The 14,967-nt window shown below is 43.7% G+C and overlaps 1 protein-coding gene across 1 annotated transcript; it reads left to right on the top strand.

The window, feature by feature from the left end:
* Window positions 1-4,070: 4,070 nt before the first annotated feature.
* On the top strand, window positions 4,071-13,282 carry RAMAC (RNA guanine-7 methyltransferase activating subunit). The gene is made up of 5 exons (XM_015827040.1): window positions 4,071-4,133; window positions 5,615-5,761; window positions 7,610-7,786; window positions 9,212-9,388; window positions 12,539-13,282. The coding sequence occupies exons 2-5, from the start codon at window positions 5,625-5,627 to the stop codon at window positions 12,732-12,734; spliced, it is 687 nt and encodes a 228-aa protein (XP_015682526.1). The 5' UTR covers window positions 4,071-4,133; window positions 5,615-5,624; the 3' UTR covers window positions 12,735-13,282.
* Window positions 13,283-14,967: the final 1,685 nt, after the last annotated feature.

Below are 14,967 nucleotides of genomic sequence, written 5' to 3'. Positions count from 1 at the left end.
GGAATTGCATGAGTTTGGCTCATGTGTTTCCAGGCCCAGAATGAGATTCTAGATGGATTTTTTTTATTTTGTTTATTTCTATTCTGCCTTTGTTATTTATTTATAAATAATGCAAAGTGGCAAACCTATCTAAAACAACTTTCTCCTCCTATCCGTGAACGAGGGTTTAAGACTGACAGGTGTAAATCCTCTCTTACACAGCATCATCTGTTTAGCGAAGGATCCATGTTCTATTTAAACATTGAAAAACACTATAATGTCAAAATAAGATCCTTGGAATTACCATCCAGAGAGGGGATGTATAGACACATAGCTCAGGGACTTAAATCTTTCTGTCTAATGGTGAAATGACATATATTTTTCACTGTATTATTCACTAAAACTAGGAATCAATGAACATCTATAGTGCAAGGACTGTAACAGACAGGCAGAACATCAGCACAGCACATCCATGAACACCCACAAGCAATCAGAAGACACAGAATTTCTTAAGTTCACAACACAGGGAAAGTCTCGACCATAGTTTCAGCTGAGGACCAAGCTAAATCCAAGAACATTAGAGAATTCCTGGAAGCTTGGCACTTAGACAAATTAGCCATCTACAGACACACAGAGATAAAGCAGATTTACACACCACTCAAAGGAGAAAATAAAACAGCTAAGAAGGAACAAGACCAGAACAGCAACCCACAGTCTTAACTTTTTATTGTCACTTTTGAATGAATGGTGGTAAATCTGGTTTATCTCTGTCTGTTGATAGATAATTCATCTGGGTGCCAAGATTCCAAGAAATCCCTTACTTTTTTGGATTTGATTTTATCATGGTGTAACTTAATTTTATCACCTCAGATGGGGACTGCAGCCAAGAAATTAAAAGACGCTTGCTCCTGGGGAGGAAAGCTATGGCAAATCGAGACAGCACACTAAAAAGCAGAGACATCACCCTGCCAACAAAAGTGTGTATAGTCAAGGCCATGGTGTTCCCAGTTTCAATGTATGACTGTGAAAGTTGGACCATAAGAAAGGCTGAGCGACAAAGAATGGAGGCCTTTGAACTCTGGTGCTGGAGCAGACTCCTGCAAGTCCCCTGGACTGCAAGGCGATCAAACCGGTCAATCCTAGAGGAGATCAACCCTGACTGCTCTTTAGAAGGCCAGATCCTGAAGTTGAAACTTAAGTACTTTGGCCACCTAATGAGAAGGAAGGACTCACTGGAGAAGAGCCTGATGCTGGGAAAGATGGAGGGCAAGAGAAGAAGGGGACGACAGAGAATGTGGTGGCTGGATGGAGTCGCTGAAGCAGGAGGCCTGAGCTTAAAGGGACTCCAGAAGATGGTAGAGGACAGGAAGGCTGGAGGAACGTTGTCCATGGGGTCGCGATGGGTCGGACACAACTTAGCAATTAACAACAACAAACTTAATTTTATCACGGTGTAACGGTGTAACTGACACTCAGCAAGAGTAAGAATATTGCAATCTAGAGTGATTTGAATTAAGAGTTCCCCGCTATGTGGGGAAACGAGATATACCATCTTAATAATACTATCCCCCAGTGGAAAATGATCATTATAAGGAAGGAAACAGGTACTATTAGAAAGCAGAGGGAATGGAAGAATTCTATTATGGAAGAGTTAAACCCATCTCTAAAAACAAAGGTTCTAGAAATGCATTTTAAACATGTCTGCTCGTCAACATAAAAACAACTGTTAAAAAACACAGGGAGTTAACATTTAAAGGTCAAGATTAAGAAGGGTTCTTCTAATAGGCATTGTTTTGGAAATTCAGTCTATCAGGGACTGGGGATTTTTTGTTTGTTTGAAAGTGTCTATTTAAAAGATATTGTAACACTCCCAGTCCCTACACATAATATCAATTTCGTGATGAAGAATATGCAGTCCAGACAGAGCTACAGGATAAAGGAGAACACTGAAGCCTTAAAGCTTTTCTGAGAGTGTAACTTAATACAGGTAGTCCAGGACATACAAGACTTTGTTTAGTGACCGCTCAAAGTTAGAACGGCACTGAAAAAAAAGGACTTATGATCATTTTTTTCATACTTATGACCATTGCAGCATCCACAAGTCACATGATTAAAATTCAGACCCTTGGCAACTGACTCACATTTATGACGGTCGCAGTGTCCCGGGGTCATGTGTTCCCCTTTTGCAACCTTCCGACAAGCCAAGTCAACGGAGAAGACAGACTCACTTAACAACCGTGTTACTAACAATTGCAGCGATTCACTTAACAACTGTAGCAAGGGAAGGTCGTAAAAGGGGGCCAAGCTCAATAACAACAACAACAACAACAACAACAACAATAATAATAATAATAATAATAATAATAATAATAATAATAATAATAATAAAGTTGGAAGGGACCTTGGAGGTCATCGAGTCCAACCCCCTGCTCAGGCAGGAAACCCTACACCATTTCGGACAAATGGCTGTCCAGTCTCTTCTCAACAGACATTTTGGGATCCATTGTGGTCGTAAGTTGAGGACTACCTGTAGGGAGCCAAGATTTCCAAGGATTTATCCCCAGAATTTGTGAGCATTTTTACTGTGTATGGTGTGTCCAGTCCTAGGATACCAGGGGTCTTTGGGGCTCTCTGGGCTTGGTTATTTTCTTGTAGACATTTCATGACCCAAACTAGGGGACATGATAGCAGTGTTCCAATATCTCAGGGGCTGTCCCAAAGAAGAGGGAGTCAAGCTATTTTCCAAGGTGCCTGAAGGCAGGACAAGAAGCAACGGGTGGAAACTAACCAAGGAGAGAAGCAACCTAGAACTAAGGAGAAACTTCCTGACAGTTAGAACAATTAACCAGTGGAACAACCTGCCTCCAGAAGCGGTGAATGCTCCAACACTGGAAGTTTTTAAGAAGAGACTGGACGGCCATTTGTCTGAAATGATATAGGGTTTCCTGCCTGAGCAGGGGGTTGGACTAGATGACCTCCAAGGTCCCTTCCAACTTTATTATTATTATTATTATTATTATTATTATTATTATTATTATTATTATTATTATTATTATTATTATTATTATTATTTTCTGGTAGCTTACCCTGTCAGTGTTGGGGGGGTTATTAGGGACGCTTTGGTTAGGCTGATTACAGTTACCTTTTTTTGGCTGCTCCTTGGTTGAGATATTGTTTACTTCTTGAGTGTTGGTCTGATGTTAACTTTGGACTTAATTCCTGCTCCTCTGGGTGTTGACTGCTGGTGAAGAGGTGTTTTGATCTTTTTGTTCCCTTTTCGGCCTCTTTTGCACAGTATGTAGATATTGTTACGGTCTATGCATCAACCCTTGCCTGAATGCACTGGATCATAGAGTGCATCACTGCGGCTTTTTCCTTTTTTTTTTTTTCATTGCACTTCTCGGAAGTCCTTTCAAATTTTAGCACTCCCCTACATTTTTCCCCCGCAGGACCAACTCAGCCTTAACCTCAAGAAGTATGTCCTGCCAATCAAGCCTACTCAGGGTATTGCTGTCCTTTTCCTATTTTTAAGGGGAGTCGTAGGACAAACTCCAGACGCCAACACTACAATCAGGAAGGCAATTTCTGTAACTTTTAGAGGCTAACTGCTCAGTGGGCTTAATAATAATAGTAGTAGTAGTAGTAGTAGTAGTAGTAGTAGTAGTAGTAGTAGTAGTAGTAGTAGTAGTAAAGTTGGAAGGGACCTTAGAGGTCATCTAGTCTAACCCCCTGCTCAGGCAGGAATCCCTATACCATTTCAGACAAATGGCTGTCCAGGAGGAATGTACTTCTCAGCTGCCTAAAGGGAAGCCTGCTTCCACCCCTGCCTCGCTGGAACGGAGATTTACTCCTTCAGCTTAAACAAAAAGAAAACAAAACGACCCACAACGCCTGTCGCGGGTAGCTGAGAAGCACCAAACAGCGACAACATCAACACAGATGAGAAGCGTCTTGTGGGGCGAGCGGGCCTTTTATAGAGTGCGGAAGCCCCGCCCATCAGCCCGCCCCCCCGACGCCTCGAGACCGCCCTCCAGGAGGCGGGGCGAAGCGGAACCGGAAGTCCGGGGATGAACGGGCGGAAGTGAGGGAGGGAGGGAGGCAGTTCCTGGCATTGGACTGAAGGCGAGGCTCATCTCTGCCCTTTACCTCCCTTTGTGGGTAATAAGATCAATCATCACCGTAATGACGATGATAATAATAATAATAACAGTAATAATTGTTTATTTTAAAGCCGGGGGGGGGCTTTAAAACAGCCTTGCGGGCGTTCACTGGCGTCTCCTCTTTTTTTCGCCCCCTGGATTGTTTTGGTTTTTGCGCCAAGGAGCTAGTCCTCTGGATCTGGCAAGGATTCTGCAGTTGCCCCCACCCCCCACCCCGCTCGCCCGGGAGAGCGTTTGGAGAGGGAAGGGCAGGGTGGAGCGGGATCTGGCTCCGATCAGGGTGGCTTTCTTTTTCCGTCCCTCTGATCCCAACCCCCGCGGTGACTCGTTGTGTAATTGTGCGATGGCAGAGCCGTTGTGTAATTTCTGGACCTACAGCATGCAGGTCTTGGGGAAAAAGCAAGACAGGGAAGGAACAACAACAACAACCTGCTGCCACCTCTCTTCCTTTGCAGCTGATTAAAAGAGCCCGCTTGCCTCTGGTGGCAGAAATGACAATAAATATCCCTAATGTTTAGTAGCCATCAAAGCTTTTTCCAGAATTAACACTTGTAACAGGAACTTTTTTTTTATGGGTAGAGACTCCATAGATTTTATGTCCAGGTGGGTGCGCGTGCATGCCTTCAAGTCTGCTTTTGATTAGTCCCTGCAGTTTTCATGACAGTTTTTTTAGGGAATTGCTTTGCCCTTGCTTTTTTTTTAGGGCTGAGTGGAAGTGACTGGCCTAAGGTCACGCAGGCAGCTGGCTTCGCCCCCAAGGCAGGACTACAACGCACGTTCTTCTGGTTTCTTGCCCGATGCCTTAACCACTATCCGTAGATCAATGCATCCTTTTAAAATAGAAGATGCTGGATATTTCAAATCAGAGGAGACAGCAGCTAGACTGCTTGCTCTAGTGTAAGCAACTGCAAATAGTTCCCCTGCCCTTCTGAAGTTCACTCCTGAACAGATTTACTCAGAAATGAACGGGCATCCAGTGAACTCATCATCCCCAAAGGCAACAGACCTCAAGAATTTTCTCCATGGCTATAGTTGAATGGGAAATGAAGTATTTTGCTTTGGCTGCATTTCTTTGAGCCCGAGTATTCTATTCAATTTCTTCTCTGCTTTGATTCAAACAATTTTCTTGACTGTTACTTCCAATTATTTTTGTTGGGCAGCTGTGACAATCTGATAATTTACTTTCTGAAATGCCTCTTTCAGATTGTTCCGATATCTGCTTGCAATGTGTCTGAAGATTGTATACAATAGTTAAACAATACTGTGCTGTTGGTTTTGCTCTCAGACCAATACATGTTTTATGGGCTGACAATCCTTAAAGGACGGCTATCGCTTAACATAGAAAGGAGAAGCTTACTTACGTTGAACTGGTTTTGTACGGGCAGATTGTCGACAATATCAAATTAAACATTTACACAGGTGTTTTCTTTTCAGAAAATAACAGATGGTGGGGTTTTCTAAATATCTTTTTTCAGGAATTCCAGAATGGCTTCTACCACTGACGTTATTCAGAATTATCAAAGCATGTTTGCTTATCGATATACTGAAGAGGATAAGGAATATCAGAAATATCTTCAGCATTCTGCCATTCCACCTCCTCTAATTGAAGACTGGATGAACAGGTCTGGCTGTTACATTTTCCTTATCTTAAATTTTGTTGGATCTGCGGGACCTCATAATTACGCAGTGGATACCATAAAGGCAGAACCCAAATCAAGATAGCAGAATGAAAAAACAAGCCATAAAACCTAAATAGAGCTAACTCCACAATGGTTAAGGTCCATTTATCTTAAATGACTGGTATGTTTCAGGGTTAAAACTATATTTGGTTTTGTGTACACCATCCTGAAATAGCTTTAGAGATCAAAATGCAGAATGCAAATTCCTTTCACATTGTGCTGATAAAAACGTGACTATGCACTACGTTAATTGATTTACAAACATGGTCTAGTGAGAAGTATAGAAGTTTATCGGCCCACATTGTTCTGTTTGCTCAAGTGCATAAAGACAAGAGACCAAATATTGTGTCTAAGATCAGAGAGACAATTCTCAGTAACTGAATTGGCTGCCACAGAGTGTTTGCTACCTCCGGACCTGTATAATAGGTATAATAACAACTTAGTTTATTTATAGTGCCTCAAATATGTTTACCACAATGGCTTGTTGCTTTGCTATCCTGTTTGTACGTTTCAGTTACTTTAAAAAAAATATCATTTTAATTGTAAGCTGCTCTCCAAATGCTATAGTTTTAAGAAGGATTTCCATACAGGAAAATTGGAAAACCCTCTATATAAATGGTAATGTTAATAAAACTGTAAGCAGCTGTAGATGTTTATGGATGCCCTAATAATCTGTGGCTTATTTATCCATGGTTTTTGAATAAACTAAAATAGTCTAGCTTTGCAAACAGATGAATGGTTTAGGTTCAAGGTAGCTAAGTTCATACAATATATGGGCAAAACAACATTAGGCCTATTGGTTAAGGCACCAAGTTAGAAAGCAGGAGGCTGTGAGTTCTAGTCCCACCTTAGACATGAAAGCCAACTGGGTGACTTTGGGCCAGTCCCTCTCTCTCAGCCCAACTCACCTCACAGGGTTCTTGTTTTGGGGAAAACAGGAGGAGGAAAGTGTGTTGGATATGTTCGCTGCCTTATTTTTAAAAATAATAAAGGGGAGATAAAAGTGAACAAACAAACATGCAATAAACATAACTGCATGAATATCAGCCAAAATGTGTTTAAAATAAATTACCTTGGAAATTTATCGTTGAGGATGAGTTTACAAGATCACAATAAGCTAAAAGCAACTGAATTAACTAGAGATTACGACCTGGTTGGTCACAAACTAGGATAGTAACCTTGTTTTCTAGGAAAACCTTTCCTGTAGCACTGCATAAATAGTCTGCCCACAATTGCTGATATCCTTTCATATTACTGAAAGCTGCGGAAGATTAAATGTCAAACATGTCACCCAGTCCCACTGATTGGAAACAACAAAATACATTTTAGATTGTGTGTCTGGGGGGTTTTCTACTCCAGTTCTATGTTGGATCAATCAGGCTTTCAGGAGATTGACACATTGTGATTGCTTGTAAAGCCTGCTTTACTGCGGCAAGAACACAACTAAATACTGTACATTGGCTGTAAACAAAGCAGATAAAATACTCGGAAGATTGAAAGAGTGAACTGCCATAAATGGCTGGAGAGCTTAATTCAGCCCGATAGATCAGAGATTGTACAGTTTTTATTCTGTACGATTTTAGAAGTTGTTTCCAACTTCAAAATAAGCAGTTCCTCAGCCACGTCCGAGCGAGCCATTTTCCTCAGCTACATATGCCTATTTATTGATTGTGTTTTATCCCCCTTTCTTCCATAAAAAATGCCTTCTGTTAAAAAAAGGACATCTTGCAAATCCATTTTAATTTCTTAACTTTTACGGACATTTCATGAGATACTTTTTTGACGTTTCAGTGAACCAAGCGCGCCGTCTGTGTTTGAGACCCTCCAGAATTACAAAAATAAGTTTGCCCATCGATTCACTTCGGAAGATGAGGAGTATCAGAAGTACGTTCAGCGCCCTGCTGACCCACCTCCCTTAGCGGAGGACTGGCAAAATAGATTGGGTGGTCACCAGCGATACAGAGATCGGTATTATACTTGCATTTTAAAGTTTTTATTATGTTGATGGGGGGGGGAAAAGTGAACGCTGTATTAGTGCTTTTTCTGGCTGAATTTGCACAATGCGTAGGATGCTTGGGATGACTCCATTTTAGCATGATGTGCGAGTTCAACAATTTGTGCCTTCGTCAACAAACCAGCGTTTAGTAACGGTGTTGTCATGTGGTGTGTAAATCGGGACAGGGCGTTGCTTTTGGCAAGGCTGCTTGGGCTTTAAAACCGGTAGCTGAAAAGGATTGGGGTTGAGTACAGAGACTATGCACTCACGTCCCCCTAGTCCTTCTTTTCTCTAGACTAGTCAAACCCAAGTCCCGCAACCGTTCTTCGTATGTTTTAGCCTCCAGGCTTTTAATCATCTTAGTTGCTCCTCTCTGCACTTTTTCCAAAGTCTCAACATCTTTTTTGTAATGTGGTGTGACCAAAACTGGATGCAGTATTCCAGGTGTGGCCTTACTAAGGCTTTACAAAAATGGTAACTCTGCTGAGCAATAGACTCTTTCTTTTTTTTCCTGATGGTCAAGAAAAATACTCATTTTTTTTACATAATGGTGTTCGATCTTTTATTATTTGTGATTCTTGGCAGCTGCTGAATATGCACGCTTCTGCTCCCTCCCCCAGGGGCACTTGAGATGTTACCCCTCACAGACATTATTATTATTATTACTAATAGTAGTAGTAGTAGTAGTAGTAGTAGTAATAATAATAATAATAATAATAATAATAATAAAGTTGGAAGGGACCTTGGAGATCATCAAGTCCAACCCCTGCTCAGGCAGGAAACCCTACACCATTTCGGACAGATGGCTGTCCAGTCTCTTCTTTAAAACTTCCAGTGTTGGAGCATTCGCCGCTTCTGGAGGCAGGTTGTTCCACTGGTTAATTGTTCTAACTGTCAGGAAGTTTCTCCTTAGTTCTAGGTTGCTTCTCTCCTTGATTAGTCTCCATCCGTTGCTTCTTGTCCTGCCTTCAGGTGCTTTGGAGAATAGCTTGACTCCCTCTTCTTTGTGGCAGCCCCTGAGATACTGGAACACTGCTATCATGTCCCCCCTCATCCTTCTCTTCATTAAACTAGACATACCCAATTCCAGCAACCGTTCCTCATATGTTTTTTGAATCCTATTCCTCTTGGCTTTAGATTCTGCCTCTACCCTGTAGGATTATTCTGTATGGTTTTAGAAGTTGTTTCCAACTTCACAATAAGCAGTTCCTCAGCCAAGTCTGAGCAAGCCATTTTCCTCAGCTATATATGCGTATTTATTGATTGCGTTTTACCCCCCTTTCTTTCATAAAAATGCCCTCTGTTAAAAAAAGGACATCTTGCAAATCAACTTCGTTGGTCACTTTAATTTCTTACCTTTTGCGGACATTTCATGAGATACTTTTTTGACGTTTCAGCGAACCAAGCACGCTGTCTGTGTTTGAGACCCTCCAGAATTACAAAAATAAGTTTGCCCATCGATTCACTTCGGAAGATGAGGAGTATCAGAAGTACGTTCAGCGCCCTGCTGACCCACCTCCCTTAGTGGAGGACTGGCGAAATAGATCGGGTGGTCACCAGCGATACAGAGATCGGTATTATACTTGCATTTTTTTTTTACACACAAAAAAAAGTTTTTAATTGTATTGATGGGAAAAAAGTTGAGCACCGTATGAGTGCTTCTCCTGGCTGAATTTGCACAACACGTAGGGTGCTTGGGCTGTAAAGTACTATGAAGTGGTATATGAGAGTCTAAGTGCTATTGCTACCTTAGGGTTAAACGATAACTAAGTGGGGGGGACAGGAAGGCAAACTACATGGATGTTGCTTGTTCTGGAGAACATCCCTGCTGAAGTGGGAGAGAGTTTGGGGACCCCTGGCTTAAGTCACTGGTGCGGCTTAAGCCAGGGCTTTTCAACCAGTGGTACGGGTACCACCTGTGGTACATTGGCACCTGGCAGGTGGTACGCAACCATCCTAGAAAGGTGGTAGCGGGGGAGGGGAATGAGTTGAACCGGTGGCAGCACCACACAAGCCTGAGCGAGAGACGGCTGGAGCTGTAGGGCTGTCAGGACTCAGCGGAAGCGCCAGGATCAGCGCCAGGCTCCAGCTGGAGCCCGGCGCTGATCCTGGTGCTTCTGCTGAGCCCTGAAGAAGCACCAATCAGCTGGAATGTTGCAGCATCCCCAGGGTCTTGTGATTTACATTCAGATGCTTGGCAACTGATTCATATTTATGACGGTCACAGTGTCCCAGGGTCATGTGAAGTGACCAACACCTGCTGCAACCACCCAGCAGACCGGGGGGGGGGAAATAAAAACCAAACACCCCCCATCCCACCCCCACTGCCAATCCTCAACAGAAATGCTCACAACAATGAAAACCTCGGACAGGAGGAAGAACACCACCGGGTGGGCAGGCAGGTGTCTTGCTCGGCTGTGGCTTGGGGGGCACTTTTTTCAGTGCCATTGTAACTTCGAACAGTCAGTAAGCGAACTGTTGTAAGTCAAGGACTACCTGTACCTTATCACTTTTTTCCTTTTTTTTTTTTGGTTTGGTCATCAAGTTTTTGACACCTTGCTAGGCGACTGGTGGTACTCGGATGTTGCCATATCCTAAAAGTGGTACAGTGGGTGAAAAGGTTGAAAAGCCCTGGCTTAAGCGGTGCCTTCGTGAGCTCTTGGAGCAGAGTGTCCAGCTTGCCCGTGTACCTGGGGATGACTCGGCCCTTCCAGTTGAACTGGAGGCCCAGCTATCTCACTGAGTCATTGGTCCCCATCGGACAGATGGTGATGGTGATCGTAAGACCCCGGGACACTGCAACCGTCATAAATAATGAGTCGGTTTGCAAAAATCTGAATTTTGATCACTTGACCCCATGGGGGATGCTACAACGGCCATAAGTGTGCAAAACGGTCATAAGTCACTTTTTTCAGTGCCGTTGTAACTTCGAACTGTCACTGTTGTAAGTTTAGGACTACCTCGAGTCTAGTCCGATTGCGTAGTCTTCTCCAACCACATGGAAAAGAGACCTTTCTGAGCCCGGCTTCTATCAGAGAGACCGAACCCACAAATTTTCGGGAGATAGTTGTTGCCTTGATAGGCCTCGGCCACATTTACACCTATTACACATTTTACGTTCTAAAAATATTTATTTAAATAGCGATCCGTGGGGGAAAGCACGTCAAGCGGTGAGAAACCTTGCTTGATGGTCTGCCGTTTTCATCTCACTCTTGGCCAATTACCAGAGAGCAGAAGGGGCGAATAAAAGATCTTTCTGCTTTTAAAATGAAAAAACAAACAAACGTTGCAAGAGTTGGCCAGATGAAAAGAAACGTCGAGCAGTTAAATTTGCCTTCTGGATTGGATTCCAAATTCCCAAGCATTGTTTTAATAATCAGCTGGGGTGGTTTTGAAGAGAAGCCTCGGGGAATCTTGAAAGAAAAACCGTCCTTCTTTCCAGTCACCTCCCTTTAAAAGAAAACCAAAAAAAAAAAAGGGATGTATTTCTGATTCTCCGATAGAGAAGAATGGCTTTCCTTTGGAAAACTGCTTCATTGCGCTTCTGAATAGCATATCGTACGGCTAGTTTAGATTGATATGAAGAAGTTAGATGTTGGCTTCTTTCTGGTGGGGCTATCCCACCCGGTGGGTGGGTAGATGACGTCAATCAAGAAGTTACACAAAGTTTTCAGAACAGCTTGTTTCTTTGGCTTTCCTTCTCTGGAAGAAGGGTGGACAAGGTGTGGCCTTTCAGAAGTGTTTTATGTTGTCTTTGTCGGTTGGGCAGATTAGCCTGAGCTGAGATACGGAGAAGACCTAACAGGTTGTGATCTGCCACAACAGTGAATGCAACAGCCCTGCCCAGCAACTCCTCCCGGGCGTGCTTGAATGTACTGCCTTTTCTGTCTCAGTTGACAAGAAGATAGAATAATACGCTTGGGAGGGACCTTGTAGGCCAGTGGTGGCGAACCTATGGCACGGGTGCCAGAGGCGGCACTCAGAGCCCTCTCTGTGGGCACGCGCGCCATCGCCCCAGTCCTAGGCCTTCAGCTGGGTTTTATAAAACCTTTTCGCTTTAGGCCTCCGCCGCCGTGTACAAAAAAAAAAAGGTTCAATCAGTCAATTTCAACTTCTCGCGGAAAAAAAAAGATCTTGCAAAGTTGGAATTGATTGTTTGAACTTTTTAGTCCCACCCAGTCTGCCGTTACCACCGCAGCCACGCCCAGCCAATGGGCCACGCCCACCCAATGGGCCACACCCACCCGGCACCCGACGATGCATAAGTGGGTTTTGGGTTGCAGTTTGGGCACTCGGTCTCTAAAAGATTCGCCATCACTGTTGTAAGCCTTCCTAGTCCAATCCCTTGACTCATATTTATGACCGTTGCACTGTCCCGGGGTGTGTGTGTGCATGTGTGTCACGTGATCCCCCTTTTACGACCTCCTGACGAGCAAAGTCAATGGGGGGAAGGCAGTTTCGCTTAACAACCAGTGTTAACTAACTTAACAACTGCCGTGATTTACTCAGCAGCTGTGGCGAGAAAGGTCATGAAACGGGGCAAAACTCACCTAACAAATGTCTCACTTAGCAACATCAATGTTGGGCTCGGTTGTTGTGGTAAATCAAGGACTACCTGGGGTATTTTCCTTCTTTGTAACGGATGCGCTCCGCTGGGATAATGCCGGTGACGGGCTCTGAAAATAAGTCCGGTGTCTTAGCATGCCCCTTTTCCTTTTTCACAGATTTAGAGACAGCCACCGAAACAGGGGACACGGCTATGACCACCCAGGAGGCTACAGGTCTGATCAGTGGCACGAAAAGGGCTACGGCACTAACTATCAGCAGCACCAACACGGACAGCCTTCCTTTCCTCAACAGGGCTGGCCACCACGCGGCTACGGATCCTATTTCCAGGAGCCGCGGTACGGCCGCTACTAGCAGGCCCGCCTGCCTTGGCATCTCAGTGTCGCAGTGAGACGCTGCAAGGTTCCAAAGGCCACTTTTGTTGTATTCTGTTTCAAATGTCCAGACATCCCGTAGAAATCTGTATGTATTTGTATGCAACGCGTTTAATCCAGGAGACGGTGACGTTTAAGGGTGTAGTAGCTAAGCTGTGAGTTTGCTACTCAGCTGCTTTTTTTATTATCTTGACCTCTTTAATTCGGGAGAATTTGACTTTTGCCTAGGGGAGCCGATCTTCTCCGAGTCCTGATTTGTGCAGTTTTGTCACTAATGAGGAACACCGTGGTGAACATCAGTAATATGTCATGACAGGGGAGAAAATAATACTGGTTGCAGTTCTGTTTTTATTTTGTTTATGCTCTGGCTTATTCCTGTGTTTATCTGTGGAGGGCGATTACCCTTCCGGTTTAATTTGCAAGCGATTAAGCTCAAATGTCACACAAACAGGGAGATAATTGTAAAACATTGCTGCTCTGAAGGCCTCTTTCTGTTTTTGCATTAAAGCGAAATTCGTTAGAATTAAACGGCGTCCCGTTGTACCTGTGCTCGCATTTCAGCAAAGTGGGTGGTTAGCATGTACAGCGTGGAATAACACCCAACGAAGGGCTGGATTTATTTATTTTCTTACTCAACATCCTCCTGTTCTACTCAGCTGAATTCTCCAAGCGAGCAAAACAAATGCCGCAGCTAGGTAGATCCTCGTTCGTTTAGCAACCTTTCAAAGGCAGTGAAAAAAGGGACTTAGGACCGTTTCTCACACTTACGACCGTTGCCGCATCCCCACGGTCGCCTGATCAAAATTCAGACATTTGTCAATTGACTCATACATATGACGGCTGCGATGGCCTGGGGTCACGTGATCAACGTTTGCAAACTTCTGACAAGCAGATATCAACGCGGAAGCCAGATTCACTTCACAACCAGGCTACTAACTTATCCACTGCAGTGATTCACTTAACAACCGTGGCACAAAAGGTCATAAAATGGGGCAAAACTCACTTAACTGTCTCACTTAGCAACATAAATTTAGGGCTCAATTGTGGTCGTAAGCTGAGGACTACATGTAGTAGCTATCAACTATCGTAGTGTTGGAGCGATGGGTTGTTTAAACCCCAAACGGTTCTCTGGCGGATTCTGCTTCGTGGCTTACAACAACAACAGCAACAACAACAACAATAATAATAATAATAATTTATAATAATAATAATAATAAAGTTGGAAGGGACCTTGGAGGTCATCTAGTCCAGCCCCCTTCTCAGGCAGGAAACCCTACACCATTTCGGACAAATGGCCGTCCAGTCTCTTCTTAAAAACTTCCGGTGTTGGAGCATTCACCGCTTCTGGAGGCAGGTTGTTCCACTGGTTAATTGTTCTCACTGTCAGGAATTTTCTCCTTAGTTCTAGGTTGCTTCTCTCCTTGATTAGTTTCCATCCGTTGCTTCTTGTCCTGCCTCCAGGCGCCTTGGAGAAGAGCTTGACTCCCTCTTCTTTGGGGCAGCCCCTGTTACCCCAGTCAAGGGTGATGTATTTAATAAAGCATTAACTCAGCAAAATGGAGGAACCGGGTCTGTTTGGCACACGAGGCAGAAAACCCCATTAGCAGCTCTGCCTCGAAATAAAAATATAATCAGCCGCAGAACAACTTGGCTGCCCTTTCATGTGCCATCCAAATTCAGTGGCTAACTAAAAGTGCCTGACAGATAGAAGACCAGGATCGAAGCTGGCAGAGCTAAGTCTTATCTGCCTTATTATCAAGAGATGCCTAGAAACCCTTCAGCTTCATTGTGGATCTGATAAGCTCCATTAGTGTGGAAAGAACACAGCCTTTTAATGCCATTTGATTAAGTCCCTCAGCAGGATGCATCACAAACAGATTCACGGGCCCTGAGTATAAATGCCACCATGTACTGCTGTTATAGCAAGAGAAGGGTAAAAGAAAAAAAAAAGGCTGCTGTATAAACAAGAGGAGAGGAGAAACACAACCCGCCTTTATAAAAGAATGACTAAAAAGCTTCCGGTTACAAGTCAGGATATGTTTACGAGATGTATACGCTTGTTAAAAAGAACATATAGAAGCTGAGAGCTCTGGGTTTGCTTAACATAGGATCCTCTCCCTCCACAGATCCCAGCTTAAGTCTCAATCATCTAGATGCTAAGCCCTGACAATTATTTTGTGAGAATTAGCTGTAGTGTTTTATAAAGGGGGGGG

The sequence above is a fragment of the Protobothrops mucrosquamatus genome, unplaced genomic scaffold, assembly GCF_001527695.2.
Source record: "Protobothrops mucrosquamatus isolate PMUCROS unplaced genomic scaffold, P.Mucros_1.0 scaffold3456, whole genome shotgun sequence".
Classification (NCBI taxonomy): Eukaryota; Metazoa; Chordata; class Lepidosauria; order Squamata; family Viperidae; genus Protobothrops; species Protobothrops mucrosquamatus.
Note: the sequence above shows the minus strand (reverse complement) of the source record. Positions and strands in the feature narration are given on the sequence as shown.

Coding starts and splice junctions, on each gene's coding strand:
- RAMAC (XM_015827040.1), top strand. CDS start 5,625: ATGGCTTCTACCACTGACGTTATTCAGAATTATCAAAGCATGTTTGCT. Junction 7,787..9,211: donor CACCAGCGATACAGAGATCG/GTATTATACTTG, acceptor TTGACGTTTCAG/CGAACCAAGCACGCTGTCTG. Junction 9,389..12,538: donor CACCAGCGATACAGAGATCG/GTATTATACTTG, acceptor CCTTTTTCACAG/ATTTAGAGACAGCCACCGAA.